Source organism: Takifugu rubripes, chromosome 20 (genome assembly GCF_901000725.2).
Source record: "Takifugu rubripes chromosome 20, fTakRub1.2, whole genome shotgun sequence".
NCBI classification, from domain to species: Eukaryota; Metazoa; Chordata; class Actinopteri; order Tetraodontiformes; family Tetraodontidae; genus Takifugu; species Takifugu rubripes.
In genome coordinates, this window is record NC_042304.1 from 4743023 (window position 1) to 4768818 (window position 25796).

The window sequence follows — 25796 nt, forward strand, 5'->3', positions numbered from 1 at the left end:
TGCACACCAGTGGATACAAAACCAAATCCCTGGGCCTTATTGGCTAATGGCATCTCCTCCAGTGAGTTCTTGTTGATGCTATTGCTAATGATGGTTAGCTCGGAAGCTTCCCAGGTTTATTTTTTGTTTGATGCTTAATCTATCAAAAGGTTTTGAGATCCAGTGTCCTCAAATCAGGCCATCTGTCCATCCGCCCGTTCATCCATCCTGCACTGTTCTGTTCTTGCCTGATTCTAACAGGAAAATCCTCGTTTCCTAGCTCCTCCTGGCAGACCCAGAGTCCCTCCCAGGGCAGATGGGATACCGAATCCCTCCAGACAGGTGTGCATCTTGCCGTGGGATCTCATTTAGGCGGTGAATGCCCAGAGGAATTCGAATGCAATCTTAACCACCTCAGGCGGCTCATTCAGAGGAGGAAACTGATTTCAGATGCTCTGATTGCGCTGTTCAGCTCCCGACATGAACTTATAACTGTAGGTGAGGGTGAGACGAGACGTCGTATGAGAGCTTTGATTCTCTGTGATGGCCCAATGATAGCAAAATAAAAGTAGGAAACTATGCTGGAACTGACACCACACACAAATATGCACCACGCATACGAGGCGGACGCATGCACTGGATAAAGATCCTTTCATCCTGGAGATTGCTGGAAGTGTGGCAGCCACCATTTGCTGCATCAGTGCAGCTGAACAGAACAGCAGGAGGCTCAGAGATAATAATTACAAACAGAAGGCAGGGGTCTTTTGTTCTGCTCCCTCTCAGTTCTGACAACACTGATAAATCTTCCATGTGAACGTACCTATATTTCATCAAAGAAAAGAGCTTATTAGAACACAGAAATCAAATGGTTCAGGTAAGTAGAAAGTACAGTAATTCCAATTCCTAACGGCTAAAGAAGCTGTTGCTCAAGGACTGGAACACAGAGGAAGGCCCAGAAGAAGAGAGGAAAAGTTTCTCCTTGAGAGCCACAAGCGTAAATTTACAACCGCGACAAGCAGGAAAACAATCGTCGATGTCTGTGTGTGATATTTGTTTCAGGAGAAGAACAGGACAGAAGCCCAGGTATGCAGCAAGACCCCGGGGAAGTGGTTTGTTGTATATAATGAGCAAAAGTCAAGCAAGAAAGATTCATAATGTGATTGTTGTCTCTGTCCTGGAGGGAGGAACAGCGGAGGGAAGGGCGGAGGTGAAGAGGCACAGAAACACAGCAGGTCAGATCTTCGCTTCTGACCAGGACAGAGTCGTCTTTTTTAAACGACTTTATTGATCATTTAACAAAATGCACCATCAGATAAACTACACAGGCTGAAGTTTGACAGACAGAACCACAACAGATGGGCCCCAGATTCTCCACTGACACAGAAACCAAGTCAGTTTTTTTTCTCTTCAAAATAAGAAAACGAGTAAGGCCTCCACAATGTCACCTTTTTTTTTTTTTTACACATCATTTTACAGCTTATGCACACACTGATCCGTGTATTGGGTTTTATTTTTTTTAAATTTGTTTTTTATTGCCAGTGGATTCTTTTTAGCCAAAATGTTGGAAACGAAAACAAGAACTTGAATACAGACGACTACTTGGCAACGTGTTCTGAGACAAGACAAGCACTGTCAGTACAACCAAAATCTAGCCAATATTTAAAGGCCATACCACAAACAAACAAAAGAAATGTATTACAAGTGCTCGGATCAGTACTTTTACTTTGACACCCAACATTTACAGTAAAGAAATGTGAGTCTTATCTTATCTCATACCCTAACATACAGTATAACTACTGGAATTGGCAACGTGTTGGTTCTCCTCTTCTAACACACACCTCACGCGCTGGGAGAGGTTCCAGAGAAAGGCGGCCTCGTGTTGCAGCTCCAAGCAGCTCGGTCCCGGTTCCTCTCAGTTCAGCGCGACCGGGAGGGCCGAGTCAAACCACGCATGGCGACGCCGCCACGTCTGTCCTTGTCCAAAGTGTTAATACGGCTACAGCATGATTCAAAGTTCCCGTCATGCAGCAAGCTCAGGAAGTTCTAAAGCTCTGCCCTCGGACATTCGATGGTCTGCTCGGAGCGCTGCTACAGCAGGCTGCCGGGCCAGGAGACGATGGTCAGCGTGATTCTGCCCCGCAGCTCCTTTAGAAACCGCACCAGCGCCGTGTGGGTCATCCCCCACGTGCTTTTCCCGTTCACCTCCAGCAAGATGTCTCCACACCTACGAAGCACAAAGTGGAGGTCGGCTCAGAACCGAGAACTCATCCCAACACCGTGACCTTTGTGACCCCGGGGTGTGATTGCAAACCCCCGAAGACCCTGAAAAAAAGGGAAAAAGACGACCAAGAAGGGCTAAATACCTTATCCTGCCATCATTATACGCAGGCGTCCCCTCGACGATGGAGCGGATAAAAAAGGACTGATTGCAGTTGACCTCCTCCCGACCTCCCACGATGCTGAAGCCCAGGCTGCCCGAGGTGCTCCGCCGCAGGACGATGTCTTTGCAGCAGTAGAGGTGCCTGCAGGAGCCGAGCAAGACAATTAGCCCACACTAATCACTGGACCGCCTCTTGGTATAAAGTCGACTTTACGCAACGTATTCTAAAACCACAGAGAAGAGACGCAGAGAAAAGGCCTGAGCAGGTTCTCATTTAACGAGCAATTAGCTCAACACAGTGAATAATGAATTTCCCCTCTCAGTTGTTGTTCAATAATTGCACGCCGCTGATTAAAAATGATACTGAAATACTCCCCATCAGTGGAGGTAATAGTCTTAATTCGGTTCTTTGACCCGTAATCAGTTTATTGTTTGGAGAACAACACCCTTTTACTCTGCAGGGCCGATAAATTCATGTATTCCAAACCTCAGGGAAGCTTCCTGTTAATCTTGAAGGTCCGACTGATAAAAGGTGTAGTGAGTGTCGAAGATGGAAGATGAGTTTGAACGCACGATGAACCCCCCTCCCAGGTGGCGCCAGCTGTGTGGAGCTCACCTGGGGAGCTGCAGCCACGACACCCACAGCGGGGAGTAGTCGTCGTTTGGCAGCGGGCTCTTGGTGCTGTCTGTGGGCGAGGCCGTGAGGCAGGGCGGCAGCGTGCACTCCTGGAGGCCCTCCTCCGGACGACACATCTCCAGGACCTTGAGCACCACGGGGGAGGAGGTGTTCTTCAGGTTGGCCACGGCCTCGCTCCGCGTCACCCCCGTCAGTTCCATCCCGTTCACGTTTAACAGGATGTCGCCTGTAGGGAGGAGGTTAGTGGACATCACGACTCTGGTGTTGCCAAAAAAAACCCGGGTTCTTGAGAATGCAGAGGACGGGCGCTCATTATCTGCCTCCCTACGCAACAGCTGTGGATCTATTACGCTACACAAACAAGCTTCGTGAGAGCACAAACCGAGCGGCTGTATTAAATATGAGTGTGTGCACACGGGGGAAACAATCAGATTAGGTATTGTTCAACAGCATCAGCACAGGAAGCTTGGAAACCAGTTTTCCTTGTCTGTTTATATGCAGTGACCAATCAGAGGCTCCTTTTTGAGGAGGTTGAAAAGAAAAGCACTGACAAAAATGAAAAGAAAACAGAGCAAATTGGTTTTTGCTCAGCATTGAGCAAAACTGACCCCGGTTAACTCATTTTTCATTGAAACAATGGTATGTGTTTTTAATAGGCCTCCATTTTCTGTTTTCAGACAAGCAGGATGGAGTAAAACACCACATTCATTGACTTCAAGCCTATAAAGACGCTTAATGTTGAGTCTGAAACCATAAAGGATGAGATGTGCGATCTTTCAGCCAGCGCCAGCCAGTCGATCACAGCTGACTCCGTTTCACTCGTGCTCACTGTTGCATCCGTCTGCTCGCGGCTACGTGTTTTTGCTCCATTTTCAGAGCTGACTGGCTTCATATAACGAAATAATTACAGACTCCATTAATTCCCCCGTGCAACACAACAAGTCCTTAGCCAGTTTATGCTAATGAGCTACACTAATATCTGATAGCGTTTTTGTTGGAGTGAGCCCGAGACAATTTGCCGAGCGCTGAACCGCGTCAGCAGCGCCGCGTTTTCCCGCCGGATGAATGAGCTTCATAATGAAAAACGACTCTTTAAATGTTCATCGGTCATTCCGCGTGCAACGTTTTCATCAGCCAGCAAATATCCCGCCGCCATAGACCTCCCGAACCAAAACTTCATCATCAAAATGACTAATTATGCTACCAAGACACGATATTCCTCGTACAGTATACAAGGCAGGAGCAATAACCTTGCAATTGTAAGATCATGACTTCCGGTGGGTAAGGAAAGGGGTCCACGAGCAGACCATTACCTTTGCGGATGGAGCCCTCCTTTCCGACCACGCCGTCAGGATCCACGTTTGTGACATAAACGGGAAGGTCCCACCCTCGGCTGGACATGCCCCCGGCCACCGTCATTCCCAGAGAGTCGTACGGCTCTTTAGACAGAGTCACTGTCTTCTCGTAGCACGCGGGCTTCTGGCAAGAGTCCTTCGTGGGAGACAGAGCACAGAGAGAACTTACAGCTGAGGGGGAAGTTATGAAAAAACCAACCTCAAACGCAAACAAACCTGTTTTTCGATTCCAAACTTTGTATCAACATGGGTCGTTACACCAGGGGCACCTTCTACAAATGACATGCTGAGCTCTACATTTGCATGATAATATGCAATATTTTCCAGGGGACGTTGAGTAGCGCCTAACAGTAGGACACATATGAATGCCTCCTATACCGAGCTGTGGGACCAGCGACAGACAGGAGCGCTAATGAACGAATGACCTCATGGGCACAGAATGGTAATGGTCTGCATTAAATAGCTGTAATTTCTGCTTTATTTCAGATCTGGAGTGATGGCGCGTGAAGACAGAATGATCTGATGGTGGTCTGACCTGTGTGTACGATGGTTATAAGATAGAAGCGTCAACTTTTGGTCTCCGATATGGAAAAACGGATTTATTACGAGACGTGTTCTGCTTTTTGGCAAACAAAGCCGCATGAGGGGAGAAGCAGTGGCAGGTGTAATTTGAGCCACGTGTGTTTGCCCGTCTGTGGGAGGGCGCGAGGAGGCACGTGCTCAACGGTGAAAATGACAGAACGGAGCTTTCACACTTTTCTGCGGCGCTCACGGGAGGAGATGACCTGCGGTCACGTGGCCGACTTCAGAGCGCGGCGCTAGCTCGCCGCCACAGGAAAACCGGCGTGAAAGCATCTGTAACGGCCGCGGCCTTGTCTCCTCACAGCCGGGGAGGTCGTACGCCGCGTCCTGCATCCAGCTAATGCACAATTAAACAATCATCTCCACCACTGGCATAAATAAGGCCAAACAGTCCCTCCAGAAGCGCTCCCATCCGTGCAGCTGCTAGCAGAATAACACTGCTGATGCAGTCATCGCGGTAACTACCGGTGTTCTCAATCATCCACATTATCTCATTTAAGCGTTTAGTAGGACATCCAAAGGCCTAACTGTTGCTCTCCGGGCTGTTTGCTGGCTGGCACTGCTGACGTGTAATTACCATGTTATCCAATGTTCGATTACAGTCAGCGACTTTGCTGCTTCCCTGTTTCTCCTCCGTCCACGGACCTCAGCTGAAGCGTTTGCTTCTTCTTATTCCAACCATGCGCAAAAGACAAAATAATAGCAATACTCTGCCACTGTCTAACGCTTGTGTTTTCTGCGAGACAGGGAAAATGGCTGGCTGATGGTGGAGGTGGACGCAGCGAGCTGGAAATGACAGGCTCGTCTTTGATAGGAGAACAATACCTCCGCGGATCATTTGCACCTGAAAGGAAACGGAGGAACGGAGCTCCTCTGAACATCGATACTGTTGTGTAAGCGCGTGCGTGTGTGTTGCTCACCAGCAGTGTTTGTTCCAGGTCCACCGGGGAATATGGCGGGGGTCCGTCCATGCCCCACGGGGCTTCCTGTAAGATGTCTGGGGAAGGTAGGCAGATCTGACGGGACACTATGAAGTGGACGCATTCTTCGCTGGCCTGTTGACGAAGCACAAACACGCCAGGTCACACCTGAGCGACCGAGCTGCTTCCTCTCTGAGCTTTACTGCTAAGCTTAGCTAATCCACTGCTGTTTTGATCACGGTCGCAATTTGGTCTCCACGATGCTCAGGATTACATTTTCTATCACCTGAGACACAACAAGCTTCACGCTGCCTTGCGTGTTAACTCCGCTCCAATAACGAGTCAGTCGATGTCAGGCGCTTCTGCCTTCTCCCAGCTGTCAGCAAAGCTGTTTGTACTGTTAAGAGAACTGTTTTTTAAATTAATTACAGAGAAAAATCCTAATAGCCACGCAGCGAGCGTGAGCGCCACAGCTACAAATGTGTGGCCAGAGGATAGGAGAGGAAAACAAACACTCATGATGATGATGATGAAGGCGCTTTGAGACTCGGGCTTTTACATCATTATTTCCTCCTCCCACGTGGTTTTATTTTTTCATGAATTTATATTAATGAGTTTTCATTTTAAACCCCCCTTTTTTACACTCTATAAGAATGAGACAGATACTATACACTCTATAATTAAGAAAAATCCAATCAAACATTATTTTTGTGCAGGACTTCTATGAAACATAGAGCTGGAAGAAAATCACATAAAAGTAATCATGTGTTCATGCGTCGCTGGTCCTGCTGAATAAGGATAGTAAGATGATACTTAGTGTGCACCCCATCATAATAATCATAATCAGGGTGGTTTTTTCCTTAGACTTGGACAAACATTTGAGGGGAAATCGGCCTCAGAAGGCAGGTTTGTTACTGCGAACATCTGAAGAGCGATGAAAACACTGACAAGAAAGGAAAAAATCCTCTCAGATGACATTTTGTGCTCAATGAGGGTTTTTTTTCTTGCAGAAAAGGAGTTGATGTGCAAAACAATAGATGTAAACACGTCAGAAAAGTTCTCGTGGCTCAGTCATGTGGCAGCTTTTCGCCTGAGCATCGTTAGCGCAGCTTTTCATCTGAATCTCTGCTTAATAGAACAAACACCAGCTGCCTCATTAATCCCGTCCTCTCCTCTTTTTGGTTGTTTCCCTTCACGCTCCTGTCATTTATCTGCCTCAACAGCTTCCTAATTCACATCAGTTTTGTGAAAATTCAGCTGTATTTCACCTGAAGCCCCTAACCTCCCTGCTCCTGAACGCCATACCTCCTCTTGCTTCGTCCCCACCTGCTCAAATATTCAGATGTATTTAAATAAAGCCCAGAACTCCCTGGCAGCTTCCCTCTGTCCCCCCTCTGAGACTCGCCCTGGTCTCTGACTCCTGAATTAGCCGCTCCTTCCCATTATTGCTTTAATTGGGCTAATTTCATTTCTTCCCTGCCAGTTCTTAATGACATCAAGTGCCTGCTTTGAGAGGCCATGTTGGGCCCACAGAGACCCGGAGCAGCCAGCCGGCTGCTCAGACAGGAACTCTGGACCCACAGACCTCGTGCAGTCAGTGGCAAACCCGCCGCAATTAGCCACAAGCACACCGCCGTTGGCAGCCATCGAGCAGGAACCACAGGCGACCGCATGGCCTGCTCCATCAGGGAACCACCACAATTAAATATTATTAACTGTAGACACAACAACACAGCACAATTAGTCCGAATCACCACAATTATCTTTAATACTGCGGGGACCGGGAGTGAGACCAGACCACGGTTGTTTACGCTCTCCCCCCTCAAACAGGACTCATTTCAACAGAAAATAACCCCAAATCTACAACAAACACGGCCTTAATGGGATCAGTGTCTGAAGAAAGGCTCCCCGACTGACCTGGATGAGCAGGGCGGCGTGTTCCGGGGCTCCGTAGCGTAGGTCGTGCCCGTTGATGGCCAGCACGCGGTCGCCCACACACAGCTGTCCGTCACGTGCCGCCATGCCCCCCTCCAGCAGGTGAGAGATGTACACCCCGTGCTCCTCTTGACGCCTCACCAGCTTAATGCCCAGCTGCTCGTCCGGGGTGCTTTTATTCAGCACCACGTGGATGCTGTCGTCCCTCAGTGGGTGGTGGTGCACGCCGTGGGACGGGTGGCCCCCGGCGACGTCCTGGCCGTGGCCGTACGAGTGGCTGTGGGAGTGCGAGCGGTAGCGATGGCGCTGCTCTCTGAGCACGGTCAGCCGGAGGAGCTGGCAGGGCTGTTTGAGCGTCGCCACGGCGAAGCAGTGCGGCACGTTGCTGATGTCGATGCCATTTACCTGAGAGAACAGCAGGGATGCTCTTTTAAAAGCCGTTTGACGGCCGCCTCCATTTGCAAAAACGGCGCCACACCTTCAGGATCATGTCCCCCGGGAGCAGGCGTCCATCTCGCGCGATGACCCCTTCCCTGTAGATGTCCTGGATGAGGATGCGAACCAAGGGGGTCTCATTGCCACCGACAACGCTGATGGCCAGCGGTTCCGAGGATTCTACCCGTGTGATCTTAATACTGGTCAGTTCACCATCGGGGATCAGGTGATGCAGCTGAGGAAGAGCCAGCACTACGGAGGAAGATGCCCAGAAAGAGAGCTCAGAAACTTCACTGTTCAGCAAACCAGGCAAAAAAAAATAAATCAGAAGAGGAAGTGAAGAAAGAGACAGATTGAAGGAGAAAGAGGGAGAGAGCGCAGAGCCTCAGCGGTGGAACCAGATGTCTCTACTCCCCCAGGTTACTAAAACAAACTTGTACAAGCCAAAAGGGAAAATTGACTTGGCTGATGGTCCCGCTTGATGTTTGCATCATTACTCACATGCATCTGCAGCAAGTATGCTTGGGAAAATCCTTCATTTCAAATTTCCACAAAGTTATTCCATGGGCGGAGATGCAAATACGCTGAACTGAAAGGCCCGCGTATCTCAAGCAGTGCACAGGAAATGGGATTTTTTATTTTTTTTTGAGGCGATTTGGCTCTCACGGTCTCATTCATTTCAATCTTAGAGTTTTATTGCGCCAGCATCAGGAATGCGGAGAAACACCGATTTGTCTTCTTTGCATCATTCATCTGTGCGAGTGGGGATTTGCATTGAACAGGATTCATCATCGCAGGACTCAGAAGGGTGGAGATGTTGTGCGTCTTCTGGCCAACAGCCTTGACTAAATATGCGTTCCGCGCCTCGTGTTTATGAAAAATGTCTCATTCTCTCTGTGTCCCTAAGTGAGCTGTCTCCCTCAGTGTCATTGGCCTCAGCCATTTGTTCCACTCACGCTGCACATTCTCCATTCCAAAGTCAATATTTGGTCATTATCGCAGCCGATTGCTTCCAGGAAGGGGACCACATTAACACACACACCTTGTCCCCCCCTCCTTCTTTTGATTGTCTATCCCTCCATCCATGGGGGAATTCCTTTGCCTTTATTTGTTTCTTTGTATCCCTGCAGTCTCTCTACTGCTCTGCATGCTTCTACTATTCCCTTCCACCCTCTCTGTCTGTCTCCGTCTATCCAGAGGCAGGCTATGAATATTTAATCTCTTCTCTCAGCCTTCTTTGTGATGGCCTTAGAGAATAATCTAGTCTCTGATCATTCGTCATCCGTCCTTCTTACGCAATGCCGCGTCATTCTCTTTTCCCCATCTCGCCGCAGTTCTACTCTAAGATTATGGTCTCTTAGGTGGGACTCTATTCCCTTCTTTGCAGATATTACTTTAAACATCTCTACGGCGCATTTTGACTACACAACACGCGGAGGAGCAGCCATTCTGGGGATGTCGCTTTCTCTCAGACACTCCATCAAACTGGTGCAAATCTGGCGACCCAGCGATATCGGAGGGAGGGGCGGAGGGCCGAGGAGCCGAGGAGGAGGGGAGGACATGATGGACGGTGTCAGCAGCCTCGTCTCCCGTGACCTCCCCTCGTCTAAAGTGCCTCGGGCCACCGTTCGCCCTCCTGATGCGTCTCTAGTGATGCACCAGCAGTCTTATGCAATGAACGCAGCTGAATTATTAAAGAAACATATGCTGCTGTTACACCGCGGGCTCCCAGCTGTGTCACCCTGAAAGTACACCACAAGTACGCACGTCGGTGCACTCTGTGATCTCCTTCTGGAACCGTCGCCCGGGAATTCTAAAATTGCACATGCGGCACTAAAATCACGCGGCCAGAGCAGCAAGAGGGGCTGTGATCAGTACCTTCTGGCGGCACGCTGGAATTCCTGGTGTTGTCCCTCTCCTCAGATGTTTCATTACTGACTGCGTTGCCGCTCTTGGTCCTCCGCAGGACGCTGAAGGCTCGGTTCAGCCTCTTGAAGGAGCGGCTCCTCACTGAAGAACGGTCAAAGTTTCTGACTGTGGAGAAGACAGGAAAGAGAAGAGGCACTTTATAGATTAGCTCATGCTGAACATGCCTGGACTTGCCTCAGTGTGGCTCCTCCAAGCCAATCAAATGGCTTCTCTTCTCCCAGTGAATGTCTGGATCAACTAGATGGTCCAGTTTGTACCAGAACTGGATAACTCACTATTGTCCTAATATATCTGGGGTGGTCCAAACAAGGACGTTAACCTACTCTTAATCTCGTCATTCCTTCAGATTCCTCTTCCCGCATTCTTTTGGTGTGAACACAGACGCAGCCCGAGGCATTTGGACATGTTTGTTGTGGTGATGTCCCATTCCGCTGTTGGACACCAGCATATTACATATGTAGAAGCCTGTAAATGATTTATAGCGTGCTGCTGAAGGGGGTCTCATTCTTTATGATATTGAATTAAGGATGTCAGCCCTATTGTACTTTGTTTTATTCAGAGAACAGAGGAGAAACCAAATACTCCCCACGTTCCCTGAGGCTTCTGTGTTGCCTGATATTATTTTCTCCGGCACTGTGACGCACCTGTGCGTGTGTGGTGCAGATTCACACCTCATAAAGCTGAGGCCCTTTGGCAAAGCAACAGGAAAATATCCACAGATAAAGAAGTGGCTTCATAATCATAAGCGATGGATATTCAGTTACTTGTAGATTGTGGAGGTTCCATCTGAACTGGTCGTTTTGGCCAGACTCACCAGACGTGGTTGAAGCAGCACTGAGGCACAACTGTTGATTTCAGCTCCTCTTTTTCTGCTGAGCTGTGCTGGTTAAACTTTTGCTTTCTAACCGTCCCTTTTTTTTTGAATAGAGAAGCATCTCTAAACCAGCAGCTCTTTAATTAATAACCACCCTCTGAGTATAGTGCGGTTGCGTAACTGGAGTTGTGATGTAATGCTGGACTTTAGTGACCACATCCAGCAGGGACTGTCTCAGAGTCCGCTCTCCGCTTTACTTTTCTTGAAAAAAAAAAACACAGGTCGGAGGGGGCCGTAGAGACCGCCAAGCAAAGGGCATCTAGCCTTTATCCCCCCCGCACTCCCTCCCCCTCCCATGTGGTCTCTGGGAGAAGTGAAGCCTCCTGACAGCCGCATTATTCTTTAAAAGCGCGAGCCGCTTCTGGAGCTGACAGCTTGTTCAGCAGTAGTGGCCTTTGCGGTGGTGGAGGACGCCCGGCCGGCCCCAAAGTGCTGCTGCAGCGTCATCCGTTGTCCTCGCCGCCTGCATGCGCTCACGCAGGGGGAAGGGTGAGAGGAAGACTTGAGACTGGGAATACTCTTGCTCTCCCTCCCGTAGACGCAACCTTTGTTTTTCTCATTCTAATTGTATGGATTAGTGTAAAAACACTGCAGTGGCGCTAAGTAGTCAAACGGATTTCTATCAAAGACCATCAGGGAACGAAAGGTTGTACTTAAGAATAAATAAGTGCTTTGCAGATTCAGTCCGTCCCAACACGTAGGACGTCAGCACACACAAACATCCATCTGCACACTCACACTCACTCTTCTTGCTGCTGCTGCGAGCGGCCAGGCTGGTGGTGCTGCCCGACTGACTGTTGTGGTCCTCCATGCTGGGGTCGAAGGCGGGGTTGACCAGCCCGGGATCGTCCGACAGGAGAGCCACGGTGGCAGAGTTGGGGCTGTCATTGGGCAGCGTGGCGATGGTGAGCTCCGACGTGCTGTCGGTGCACTCGCCCTCCTGCGAGCGCCGCTTTCTGTCTGCCGAGAGCCCATAGTGGGAGGCCCCTTTACATCTGCAGGGAGGATCCAGAAGGTCATTCTCAACATGTAGAGTTAATATCGGACATGTTAGTGAAATGATGACAATGGGTGCCTGGGGGCTGCTTTCCAGAGTTCATCTCTATGGCGGAGTCAAAGCCACCAAATTCATGTTGACATTTATCCAAAAAGGGCACATTTTCGAGGCTAATCTGAGCAAATTTTAGCATCTTCTTTAGCCTTGGGCCTTCACACCGACCTCTGTCTGCCACTCTGGCAAACCTTCAGACAAAGACCGCTTATCTGACCTTAAACAGCACATCTGCGGGGCTCCACAAATGTTGCAGCACAGGATATTAACCATGAAGGCACATTGAGCCAGAAATACAACCATTAATCTCACAATCTTAATACTGAGAATCAAGACAAATCCAGGTGATGAGGTGTCTGAGTGAGCAAAGGCTCAAATGCTAACAAAATAAGAGCACCAAGCACCAACACCACAGTCTCTCATATCATAGCTCTCTCTCTCTCTCACACACACACACACCCATATATGCAAGAAAGCACACTTCTTTGTGCTGCGAAAAACCATTCTGGCATGATTATGTGAATGAAATGTCATTATATTATGGATGTGGTGTTATTCTGCCATCAATAATCCGCAGATGCTCTGATGCTCACCAGGGTGCAGCCAGCACTGGTTATTAATGAGCAGGGATCCCCTTCATGTCTGGATCAGTAAAAGTCATCACGTCAGTGTCTCAGAGCGCATCGTGCACTCAGTGCTTCACGGAGAAAAACGTTTGAACCTGAACTGGCTTCATGCCTCAGAGATTCACAGCGTGATGCGGCGTCGCACGAGGCCAAAGTGCCTATTGATCTCCTCTGTTACGTGCAGTCGGAGGCAGGTGTCGGGACACGTGCGTCCATATTTGTGCACCTGTGGGCACTTCCAGCGTGAGTTATTCTTGCTCATTCAGTTAGGAAATTGAACACTATCAAGCATGTCTATGCTTCAATGTAGCACTTAACTGAGTGAAGTGGTTGAATGGGGCAATATTTCAATCAATAGAAGAAGAGAGGGCAGCGCTGTAGTCAAGGGGCAGAGTCTTTCTGTCACTTGTTAGAAAAATGGCAACGCTGCTCTATAACTGGAAGTAAGAAATATGCAGGCATGAGCCCACAGAGGCAGCGCTGCTGATTTATTTGTATTATATATGAGTTTTGCACTTGCTAACATTGTGAGGGAAAATAAATCTCCGTGGCATGTCTATATGCTAAAGAAAAAGCTGCTAAAGGAAAATGTATAGAATTGAGGCCTCAGACGACATTCCAATGTCAGCCTGGTTTGGGGAATGTTTACAGCCAGAGTCAGTCAGTGGCAAAAACAGCATAGAAGACAAGTTACATAACATAATCAAACAGCCCACCCAAAAATGCTTAAAGAACTTCTCTGACAGTACTTATGAATGGCCAGTACAGACACGATTTCCTTGGGGAGCGTAGAACATGGTTCATTGTAATTTACTTTGATATTTACTTCTGAAAAACAACAACTCCCAGAGTCTCAGGAGATCCAGAGATGGAAGATGCCACCACGAGACAGCGGCAGCGGCAGCCATTGTTGTGACAGCCCCGGCTTCATTAAAGGCTTTTTCTCCTGCTAATTCAAATCCCCGTCCTGCAGGGTATAAGAGACGCCTTAAAACTCAGCCCTAGCTCAGCTGCTTAGAGTCTTATGTCCTCGTGTGTAGGCCGTGGCCTGAGCTGAGGTTAAAGGCAGCAAAGCGTGACAGAGACCCCTTGTAGCCGCTGCCAGGGTGGTCTCGGAGTTTTCAGAGCCAAAGTAAGCGACTGTAGGCGGGAGAGGTTGGTGTGCATCTCAACCGTCTACTGTACGTACCGTTCCTACATTTTTTTGTATTTTTTTAACATAAGTGAGGTAAAAAAAACTGAACAGAGAGAAGCCTTTAATTGGGACTCTACCCTCATTTACACGGGCCGACTGCTGAGTCTTACGGACACTCATCAGTGCTGCAGCATCCGTCTCAGTCATCCCGGCTTCAGTTATCACATCATCTCTTTAAACCCCAGGATCGGCCCAGAGATAAGGACACCGAGACATCCTCAGCAATCATCCCTCCTTGCCTCCCTCCTTGCCTCCCTCATCCCAATCCTCCTGCCTTGTTTCGGTGCTTTCGCTGACCCGATGGTCATACTGACGTGCCCTGGCCATGACACAAACAGCCCTCTTCTTGTGATGTGAAATAAACACCAGCTCAGGACTCATCAAAGCCTGCGAGATTCCCCAATCCTCTTTATGGGTGAGTGGATTATCCTTCCTAACCCAAATACTCTCTCCGCTCCCCAGCTGACGCGGACAGACGCATTGGGCCAAACTCTGCATGCAAATTACCTCCAGTGAGGTGGAGATTCCGGGTCAGGGAGTCGAATTCGGAAACCGGGACCTGACTGGCATGTCCTAATGAAAGTCGTTCATCGTTATCAACCTGAAATACAGCAGCTCACCCGAATGTAACCCACCAGTTCACCGAGTCCACCTTTTTGTGTTATTATTCCGAACGCAGCAGGATTCTTGAGTCCGCTTGAACACCTTGCTGCAGCAGCAACACCGACTCTGGGGATAAATATCTATTTGCGTCTCGTGCCTGGAGGTAAACTACAGGTAGTTATGTGTGAAGGAAAAGTGGAACATAAGCAGCACAAGGTGTAATGTATGCAAGGCTTTTCTTGTTCAATGCGTGAATTCCGAGAACAACCCAGGATGTTAATGAGCATTAGAAACTACACAATCGTGAAGAACATACACACCATCCTTGTCTTTACTGTAGAGCAACAAAAAAGAGCAAAACACTTTGTCCTGTTCTCAAATGAATGCCTCACAAAAAAAAAGGTTGTTTTTTTTCGTACAATCAAACATCTCAAAGTTAATCCCCTCAACTGGAGCAGGCACGGAAACCTCTGGAGTAAACCGTCCATTAATTGATGATGGCTGAAGCTTGTTTTACATAAGAACCAATAAACAGAGCCCCAGGAAAACCCATTCTTTGAATCACACAAACAGCTCCGCCAGGAAGCGATATCAGCGTACTAAGAATAAGGCTGGCGGTCACCAACTGCCTCTGATGACACAGGTAGAGACAGGGTCACAGCCGGGCACAGAAGGAGGAGGAAGGAGACATAAGTCAGTGTAATCCACTTAATGATCCGAGGAAAGGTGTTGATCGGAGGGAGCTTTGGTGCGTTGATTGGAGCGGCCTGCTGTGAGGAGTGCGCGGGGAGCAAAGGGACAGTCGGCGCCGGCCAGGAAAGTGTTGGTCAAACTTGTCTGGAAAGATGCGTCTGGCTTTTTGTCGCTCCTGAATGCCTCGAGGGAAAGTGCACGGCTAATCTTCCCGTGCACAGTTTCTATTTTGCCGCAGCCGGTCAGGTTCAAAGCGTTCGCGTGTTTACGTACGTGCAGGCTTCGCCCGCCAACGCTGTCATCCTATTCGGGTCGAGCTCTCGAGCAGTGTGCCCCCCCGAGCCAGTCGATATGTATGATAATCAATGTCATGACCTCCTGATGGGATCACAAAGATGATTATGCAGCCTCTATTGCGGCCGTGTCTGGTTTCAACCGAATGGTCGTGCCAACCTTTAGTGCGTACCAAGGAAGAGGAAATGTTGTTCCAGTTGTAATAATATTTCTCTTGTTTGGACAGGTCTGGCTGTAAGTCCCTGTCATACATCATCACAGCTAATCCCCACCAGGCTTCTGTCCCACATCGCTCTCTTTAGCCTATATTTCTCCCTCTATGCCACGCCTACTCTTGGCGCTGTCCTGTTTTGTCAACCTCCACGTGCCATCGCATGACTGTTTGAATCCTAGCCAGCACTGATCAGCCCAGCCCAAAGCCCCGGCACTCAGTGGGGCACCATTCACGTGAGGATTAACTCCACGCTGCTCTCCTCGCTGCCGTCATTTCACTCCTTTCTTCCAATTTATGCAATCTCCTGACGCTAACACCCTAAACACCAGCCAGACATTTGAGGTTAACAGACTGTTGCCACAACACACACAGTCTTCAGCAATATGGCTACACAAGGGGAGGGGGGCTCCATTGTAGAGGGAAACAATTGTGTCTGAAGTTTCTGATTTTTTTCAACGCCTCAGTGAACCGACATCGAGCTAACCGTAACGTGGCTTCACCTCCGTCTGTTTGCGTCTACTCCAGTAAACAGGTCGACCTGTTACCCCCCTTCATGAGTAAATGACGACATGCATAATTCATTCGCTCTGTCGCTACAGCAAATTTACACATGCCCGCGTGTGCACCCTTCAATTATGCATGGTTTTACGGCAAATGTTTTTCGCCGCGTGACTTTTAACCTATGTAATATGACATTTGTCTGTCATTGTTTGTGAAAATCCGACTGTGTCCCTTTCCCGCTTCCTGTCGCCGGATGTGCTTCACGTTGCAAAACGAATGCAAATAAATAATTACCCTAATCTCATCTTTTGCAGAGCTGTGCTAGTAGTTCTGGAGTGCAGGGACGAGGCGGTTAGCATGATTTATGTTGATCCCTTTGCTACCGTCCCACTAGACGTCCCTACAAAGCTGCTTGTTGTTGATACAATGAGACAAGGACAGTCGTACCAGTAGAGATCGTGGACACGGATTAATCTAAACAATTCTGTAATTAGATCTAATTAATACGATCGGTGGTCTGCCTTCAACAGGGTGGACAATGGTCAGATTTAGGGAATGTGTCACGGACAAGTGGTTAATCCTGTTTGGGTGCATCCTTGCTGGGATTGTGTGAACAAACAGCACCTCGATGTGGGCTGAAAGGATGGAAGCTAAGCTAATCATAGTGCTTAAATCATCCCAGCACAGGCCCACCTAAATGAATCGTTAGTGCTCCACAGCACTACACCGGGACTGCCAAGGGACACCCGGCGTCCCGCTGTGACCACAACCCAGGTGTTCTCCTCTGTGTGCAAAAAACTGCATTTGGTTTCAAAAATCAAGGCTGGAGCCTTCCGAGCTAAACGGCAGTAATCATATTAAGCACTTTATCAAGGATCTCTCACCATCTGCAAGGTTCGCTCCATCCATACCCTCCTGCCCGGAGCCCCAGCAGAGCTTGTTATCTGTGATTAGGTGTGAGGCTGATTGAACCCCCCCCCCCCCCCCCCACCACCACCACCACCACCTCACAACACTGCGTTAGGCACGTCGCCTAAATGGGAAGAAATCAGGGCAGAACACGGGGAGCAGAGAGGGATCAGGGAAGACGGCGACCATGGAGGCTGCTCCTGTCAACAGTATGGATAAAGACAAATGATGTGCTGCTGCTCTCCAACCAGGCGGAAAAACACCACGTCCTGCTTGTCTCCTCTTGCCTTTTCTCCCTGACGCGCCATCATCATCCGAAACACCTACACACCCCCCCACCAACACACGCAAGCACTTCCAGTTATTATACCTCTGACTGTTGACAGAGGAAGGGGGGGGGACTTGTAGAAGTAAGTTAAAAGTTTACAAATGTACATACATTGACATCATATCAAGCTATAATCCATATGAAATGTCAGGTTGGGTTAGACTGGTAACTACAAGTTGAATGACATCGGTAACTATGTGTTTTTGACTTTTATTAACAGTGTATCGATACTCTATTATGGTTATCTATTTTTATCCCCGAAGCAAGTGTGGCAAATGCCAACAAGGCATCTCTAAATGTTCTAAATCATTGCTTACATCATGCATCTCATTATTTCACTGTCAGTAATAGGTATTAGTTTCAAAGTCTCCTACTGGACGGGGCTGTTGCAATAACAAATACCACGGGGCTAAAATGATTCCGTTTTGTCACCGATCAGTGAGTGGGGTCTGGATCTTTGAAGAGCCTGAACTCTACGATGGAAGAGTCCTAATTCCATGTTGACTGATTCACTGTATGTGAACCCACTAACAGCTGAGAACCACCTCTCCTGCTCTCACTTGCACGACACCAAATGTATATGTGGTAATCCTCGTATAGCTGCATACATCTGAAATGACCCTCCTCCAGTCCTACCCCCCCTCTGTTTGGATGGTCGGAGAGAGCAGACGCAGGAAGTGATCTTACGTCCTCTTCTTTTCCTTTCTGCCATCTTTTCATGTCTAAGACTAATTATTGCCTCTCCCGTGCGCCTGCCCATCACACTCCTCTCTCCTCTGGCATCCGTCGGAGCCCAGTCCTGTTTTGTGCCGTCCACAGCAGCTAAAGCCCCACCGAGTGCGGAGAGCAAACAATGAATTGAGAGGATTTGCGAGAATCTCTATTGTTCCGTGTATTCATGCAGCATAATGGGACATTTCCTCCAGGCTAGAGAGAGGAGAGGAGATGAAGGCCAGCCTGGGGATCAGCGAGCTCCAGCTTCACACTGAGCAGCTGACTGTAGTCGACAACAAGTCCCATTAAAGAGCCACACCGGAGTTCAGAGAAGAAGACTCTACACTGTGACAATACAGGTGGGTGGGGAATTTGAAGTAGCCCAAGAATCATCTCATTAACCTCTTATTACAGTCTTATTACTACAGATGCTTTCTTGTCAGGAACACAATATGAGTACACAATATGTGCACACTGTGTGTGAGAAAACAGGTATTAATTTTCACCCTTCTGAGGTAAAAATGTCAACAAACGCTGTTGATCCAGAGGTCCATATTCTGAGCGCGGTGCTGCACAAATGCACGGTGACATTTGGCTCAAATCGATACAGCGGCCACTGACAAACTCCCACTGAGTGAGCGAGCGCGCCCGCTGCAGTGCTCCACCATCCAAAGCGTCCTGACCAGCTCGCGGCTCGACCCGCGGGCTCCGGTGCCTCCCCGCGCCATGGCAACCGGCGACCAACCGAAGGCCACCGACGGCGTCGGTCAGAGTGGCGCCACAACTTCGCGACACAGACACAGCGAGGCGTAAACAGGCGGGACGCTGAAGCGAAAAGGCTGAGCAAAGTGATGAGGAGCACAGCAGCACATGAGCGGGCGCGTGGACGGCTGATGGAGGGGGGAGAGGTGGGGGGGGGGGGGGGTTGGCGAGAGGATGCAGGAGGACTCTGGTTGTCGTACTCACAGCTCCGAATAGAGGATGTGCAGGTTGCCCAGATTGTCTGTGTAGTTGGCTGGGCTGAGCCAGGGCAGCACCAGCAGCAGCAGAGCCTTCATCCTCTCTGCTCTTCTTCCTTTCCTGCTCCTTTTGCTCTTCTCTCTGCACCGGAGAGCTGTCCTCTTCTAGTCACCCCCCCTCCCCCTCCTCCCCTGCCTCCAATTCCTCCGAAACCTGGCAGCGCTGACCCGCGCCCACCCCACCCCCCCACCCACCCCGCCCCCCACCCCCCTCTTCGCCTCTCCTCTTTCTTCAACTCCAGAGATGCTCTCGGCTCCCTGGCGTCCTACCTTCTCCCCTCAGCCCTCCTCGCTCTACCTGCGCGTCAGCGTGAGCGTCGCAGGTTGCCGCCTGGTCATCTCAGCTGCAGAGGCGAGCGGGCCGGCCGCCAGAGGATGGAGACGGAGCAGGGAGGGAGGAGAAGGAGGACGAGGAGCAGGAAGAAGCGGCAGGGAGAGCAGGTGCAGGGGGGAAGTCCTGTCGTGGCAGAAGAAGAGGAAAAAGTGCAGGAAGAAGAGAAAGGTGGCACATTTGGAATGCAATGGGAGATGTGCGGCCCCTTAATCTGCTCCGGGCGCTGGCGAGGCGTAAGAGGATTTGTGTTCGTTTGTGTGCATGTCTACCTCCCCCGATGTGTGTGTGCGCGCGTGTGTGTCAGAGCGAGCAGCGCAGCCTGTGACTTATACTGCAGCAGAAACCACCGAGGGGGCGGTGGGGGGGGGAAGGAATGGGCCAGACCAAATAACGACAGCAGGGGTGGAAGGCACCTGCCGCCGCTCTGATTGGCTTCATGCGTGTACACACACCCACATGGTCTAGCGCGCGCACACACACACATGCAGTCCTCTGCAGTCATCCCCCCACCGCCTGTGCTTACGTATATCAGCGGGAGGGGGGGGGGATAAGATGTCTCCGTCACCCCTCTCCTCCGACAATGAACCACTCCCCGCGTGGCAGGTCGGTCTGATCGGTACCAAAGAACCTGCCTTGATGTGAGCGCACGATCGAAGGCACCAGGAACTCATTCCTGCTCTGGCGGAACCTTGTCAAGGCCGTGCGTGCACCCAGAGGAGAGGCGCGTGCGTGTGTGCACGGACGCCCAGAGGAGCCAGCTTCATCAGACTGATGGAGGCGGCAACAGTTCCACTAAATTCCCACCTTTTTTCCTGCTTTTTGAATCAATAAAGCAGCAGTTTGACAGCCGCCTTCCTTGTTTTCTAACATCACCCCCACTTTTATCCAATTACCGAGCCGCTCATTTGTCCGAAACGCCCCGTTCGACTGAGGAGTTTTAGGGGAGTGTGCGGGCTGCAGGCTGAACTGGCGCGTTGATGCGTGCGCGCAAACACGCGTGAGGAGGCGCGAGTGGCCTCGTGGTGTGTAGACGGTAAACAGCGGGCGCGCAGGAAATGGACGCCTAATTCGATTGTGACAGGATGCAGTTTGCGAGCAGCCACCAGGAATCGGTGCGCGACCTCGCTCTCACCAGAGCGCCATCCCGCGCTCACGCCCCCGTGATCGTCATTATGTCCCATTTCCCCTTTCTACTGTCAGGTCTGCGGGTTTCTGGGCAGGCGGGCATGAATCTCCACTCAGAAGCAAAATGTTGCTTTATTTTAAGTGTGTGCAGCATAAATTCGGAGGAATCTGGTGAAAACTGACGCAACAAACCGATTTAAGTTGAACCAGAGACGATGTCAGATGCGTTTCCCGACCTACGCAGTTACTACGCCGTTTTACCCACCAGCTCGTGACTCCATTGACGTTCCTCAAAAAGGCCAGAAGTTAGTGACAGAATATCAAACAGAAAAGAGCCGAGCTGTGTAAAGAGTCACAGCTTTGCTTTTTCCTCTGGTGTCACGATCCAGTAGCCTGATTAGCCCGGAGCTCATTAGCATTAACTCAATACAGGCGAAATGATGTTACCGAAAGAAAAAACCCTGCTGCTTACAGAAAAATAAAGCATCTAATCCCTGAAAACAGCATCTGCGGCACCTGATACCTGTCGTCTGCGTCTTCATTACCTCCAGCTTCTCTTCCCAGGCCGGGCTGATGATAGCTGACAGCTAACTCTTTTTGTCTTTAACAAACTCCTGCGTGAGCTCTCAGAGCGCCGCAGAAAGCAAATCAGTCCCCCCCCCAAAATAAAAAGCAACAGAAAGAATGCTTGAGGGTGGTCATCAATAAAACACACAAGTGGAGTCGGGAGGAAATGAATGCAGCTAAAACGGAGCGAAGGCGAGGAGCACGGAAGGAAAACAACCTTTTAGCTTTGACGACGTTTGGAGTGAGACGTCATGAGGTCCCGAGGGCACCGCCGGATGAACGTCACTGAACGGGAGTGGCGACAGGTCACGGCCGACGCGTCTCAACGATGGAGCCGCTGTTTGAAACCTTCCGTTTCCTGACTTCCTCCACATCATCGTCCCGTCACCCAGGAGCAGCGAGCAAAGGGTCCAAAAATGGAAGGTAATGAAGGGATTCAAGGGAGAACTGGGTGTTGGGTAACCAAAACGGCTATGAAGTGCAGATGAGTGTGTGCGTGTGTGTGTGTGTGTGTGTGTGTGTGTGAGGTGTGCTGAAACGCATTAATTACCCCAGAGCTCTCTGATCGGCACAAGTTCTAATGAGCATTAATGAAAACACACCCATGCTGAGAGACCAAAGCTCCGTCCTTTAATGGTGCAGCAAGACGCAGCGGCGTGGAGATCAAAGCCTCTTCCCTTTAATGGCGGCCGGCAGAGCAGGGAGGGAAACTTAAGCGTGGCTGTTTACCAGCGGCTCAGCGCTGACCCCGGGGGGTTTCTTTTCCTACCTGCTTCTGATGTGGTCTTGCAGCTCCCCTCTGGGCACCACCTCGCTGCAGTGGACGGTGAAGGGACAGGCCACGGGCAGCTTGTCCAGCAGCTTGTGCACCAGCACGCTGGACTTCCTGCAGCTCTGCAGCATCAGCGGCGCGCGGCACACGGGGCAGAAGTCGCTCTCCAGCAGGAAGTTGGTGAGACACTCCTGGCAGTAGGTGTGTCCACAGGGCGTGTCCAGGGGACGGATCAGGGGCTGCAGGCAGATGTGACACACCAGGTCGTCGTCCACCTCGTCTTTGTACTCGTACTCGTGGTTCTCCTCCAGCTGGTGGCTGTGGCCGCACAGGCCGCACATGTTGGGGGACGGGGGCAGTGATCCGAAATCCACCGGGGACAGAGGGGGGGTGGAGGCTTCGGCCATCGCCTCGGCAACGTGGGTCTGCAGATTCTCCTCCTGCAGGCTCATTGGGATGGAAGCCCCTGATGGCAGGAGGATCCAGTCAGGACCTCAATAGCAGAGGAGACCTGTGGGGGGGGGGACATGGTGAGGACGGCTGCAGCGGAAGGAGCCAATAAAACAGGTAAATAATAAAACAGGTAAATAATAAAACAAACAACTTAAAGCTAATTATTAGTCGTAGACATTCCAGTTTATTATCACATGCCCACAATATTTACTTATTGTAATAACTTAATGAATAAGTTAGTAGCCTATTTCCTCTATTCCTACAGTATCGGCATTGTTCGGATCGGGGGAGCTAAAAAAGATCGGAGTAACAATGTTTCCGGAATTACTGTTGGGGTTGAACAGTTCAGGCTTTTCATCATTTTTTACCACCGATTCAGGGAAACGGGGCACATTGGCGGCAGGTGAAAGTAACCCTGAGCTGAAGACGCACGCACACACCAGCAGTCCGTCAAACTGTCTTTTTCACAGCTGCCTTGATTTCTCCGGCTGCCGCAGAGAAGCGAGATCAGCCGCTGAGATCGAGTTCAAGTTCCCTCCTCTCAGCGGCGTGCGAGGGGACAGGTGGAGGATAAGCGTGCAGCACGTGGTCGCGGTAGAATAACACCCCCCGATCCACGGCTACGCCGTCTGCACCGTGCAAGGGTTAGCCTGCCAGCGTACACGTCATGCACGGGACCAGCGGGCTCCTCAAGCACATGGGCACCAACAGATGGTCTCAGCCAGACACACGTCACCTTGGCAACAAGAATCTCGTTGGCACGGCGTTAGCTTTATTCCGGGACCAACCGTTGGGTTTTTAATGAGACACTACAGTCGCGCTCGCTAAGCAACGCAAACAGCAGCAGCAACGATACTCGTGGCTGTTTGCTAAATGCGTCTGGGCCCGTTTTAACTGGACGGCGTCTGGCGCTCCCGGGCCCAGAACATTACGCAACGCAACAATGGACTTTGATGTGCAACCCAGTATGCTAATGTGGACAAATACCAAGCACCAGCACCTCCAGCGCTGCCAAGTCGCTGCAGACTTGCTAAAACAGACGGTCTTCACTCCTTTCAAAGACTCGGAAGATGGCGCCGGGCGAGCGGTGATAAGGCCTCAGCTCACGGCTGAGGAGGAGGAAGATAAGACAACAGGAAGTTGAGCAGTCTTAAAGTTTCCCAGCCTGGTACCTGCTGCATCTGAGCAGCGGTCTGATAGACGGAGCCCGGCGGCTTTATCAAGGAAGCAGCAGCAGCAGAGGAGAAGAAGAACGCGAGCCAGAATAATAATGAGGAACAGAGGTGTTCTGAGGCTTCCTTGGGCTCCCGATCCATTCGGGATATCATCATATCATCTGGGAAACTTTTAGAACACGTCGAAACGAGCCGACTGGGCTGAAATCATAACCGCAAACACTGTAGCGCATTTGCATATAAAATCTGCCTTCAGAACGTAGGTCGCGTGTTAAAAGTAACTTTTCTACGTTCACTGACAGGCTGAGACGTGCGCCTGCCCCCACACACCCACTCCCACAGGAGACACACCTTAGGCTAATGCACTCCAGCCTAATACTTTACTCACAGACAAGTCCAATCTCATACTGATTCAATCGCGGTAAAGAAAAAAAATCTGACACCCATGTTAGAAAATCTGAGGATATTTATGTCATTACTGTGTAAATATGATAACATGGTGGTATTTAGGATTTTAAAAGCGTTTTGGTTAATAGAATTTGCCCGTGTGAGCTTTAGCTGCTAGCGCTAGCAGATGTGCTATCAGCCATGATGATTTAACACCGCTTTATCAATAAATCTGCAATCCGATATGCAAACAAATTGGCTGCCTTGAGAGCATTTAACTTAGTTCCCTTTTGAGGATAAGCTGAAATCAGTGTTTGTAATTGATACACAGGCCGTTGAGGATTTGCTGAAGTGTTTAAGAGTCTTTCATTTCCAACGTGCTGTTTGTTCAAGATAGTCGGTGCCTCCTTCTGGGGAGTTTACCCAGATACGGCGGTTGGTTTCATTTTCTTTGTCGCACTCTCATTTGACACTGTAATAATGGTGACGCTGAGTCAGCTTCTTTTCCGAACAACCCGAATCCACGAAACGACCTGTTGACAGTGTGTGATCCTGGTGCCCTCCAGCGTCCTCGTCTGCCCAGGCAACAACTTTGAGAAGTGCAGATCGTTTTTATCATCAAAACACCCGTGAAGGGCGTCTTGAAAGACACTCAGAAAACCCTCAGATAACCAGTTTGTAAAGCCTTGTAAACTGGATTTTCCATCCCTGTGACATATTGTTTTGCCCATTTATTGTTATGCAGGTGTGTAACAGTTGTGGCCTCCTGTTGTTAAGAGCAACAACAGCCGTCTGATTCATGTCGGGCTGAAACTGGATAACAGAGGGAGCTCTCACTGGAACGGCTACAGCTTTAGCACTCAACTAACTGTTGATTAGAGATGGCCCTTTTACATTAAATCACAATAAGCGCCAGGCTAGCATGTGTATAAAAGCTGTTTGTTTGCTCCCGTGAGTTAGTACGAATTTGTTACACAAAGATTCCCGCGTGCTTGTGGTGTTCTGACTTGCCCGTGAAAATTCCAGTAAGCTGTTCAGTTTGACAACTACAGCAGGAAGCCACACATTTAATTTAAGCCCTCATACAACAAAAAACAATAAAATAAGTACAAACTGTCATATCTGCGTAATTTGGTGACACCAGAAAGAAGTCAGTGTTAGCTAGCAAGCTAATTTATTTTTAAACTCTATCACATCACATGGAGAAATGAAATACCCGGCCTTTTCCTAACCTCTGCATTCAGCATGTGTGTGTGTGTGTGTGTGTGTGTGTTTTGTTTTCTGTCCTCTAAGTTCAGAGCAATTCCGCTGGATGGGTCTGAGCCAGACTCAACAGCCCTGTCTGGGAGAGCAGCTAAAGGCAGATGGGAATCTGTGTGAAGGTTCTCTTGTATCATAATGGTAACAGCTAAGGTGCTCACGCTAGCGCTAACATGAAAGGAAAAGATTAGCATTCAATACCGCTGAAATACAGTGACAGGAACCAGAAGTGAAAGCAAGCGTGAGAAAAACCAGAAAAACCAGAACCAAAAACCAGAACCACAAAAATCATGGCTTAGTACAAGAACCAAAGTGGCTTTTGTGTAACAATAAAAAAGTCACTTCAAACAGAGAAATTGTACTTACATGACTTCCTGAGAGACACGGCTCTGAATACTGTGGTCCACCTGGACAGGTAAAGCAGCACAGGGCGTAACTCTAAACCTCTGAGGGCGGAGGTGCACGGCAGCTCAGGGGAGCGTTAAACCACCCAGTAAAGAGGACTTTGTCCCAGTCGGTCACACGCTCGGCCCATTGGCTGCTGCTCCTC

At 49.7% G+C, this 25796-nt stretch overlaps 1 protein-coding gene across 4 annotated transcripts; it reads right to left on the reverse strand.

The window, feature by feature from the left end:
• Window positions 1-1244: 1244 nt before the first annotated feature.
• On the reverse strand, window positions 1245-25796 carry lnx1 (ligand of numb-protein X 1). Of its 4 annotated transcripts, none has more exons than XM_011614542.2 (11): window positions 25613-25796; window positions 21969-22482; window positions 11765-12021; window positions 10102-10257; window positions 8267-8475; window positions 7771-8193; window positions 5854-5988; window positions 4310-4487; window positions 2976-3222; window positions 2343-2501; window positions 1245-2203 (listed from the first exon to the last, which is right to left on the reverse strand). In XM_011614542.2, exons 2-11 carry the CDS (start codon window positions 22421-22423, stop codon window positions 2068-2070), a joined length of 2355 nt encoding a protein of 784 aa, XP_011612844.2. In that variant the 5' UTR covers window positions 22424-22482; window positions 25613-25796; the 3' UTR covers window positions 1245-2067. The 4 variants fall into 4 exon arrangements, with proteins under 4 accessions (XP_011612844.2, XP_003973980.3, XP_029684214.1 ...); XM_003973931.3 differs by having other exon boundaries at window positions 11771-12021; window positions 25613-25795; XM_029828354.1 differs by lacking the exons at window positions 21969-22482; window positions 25613-25796 and adding an exon at window positions 19121-19307 and having other exon boundaries at window positions 11771-12021.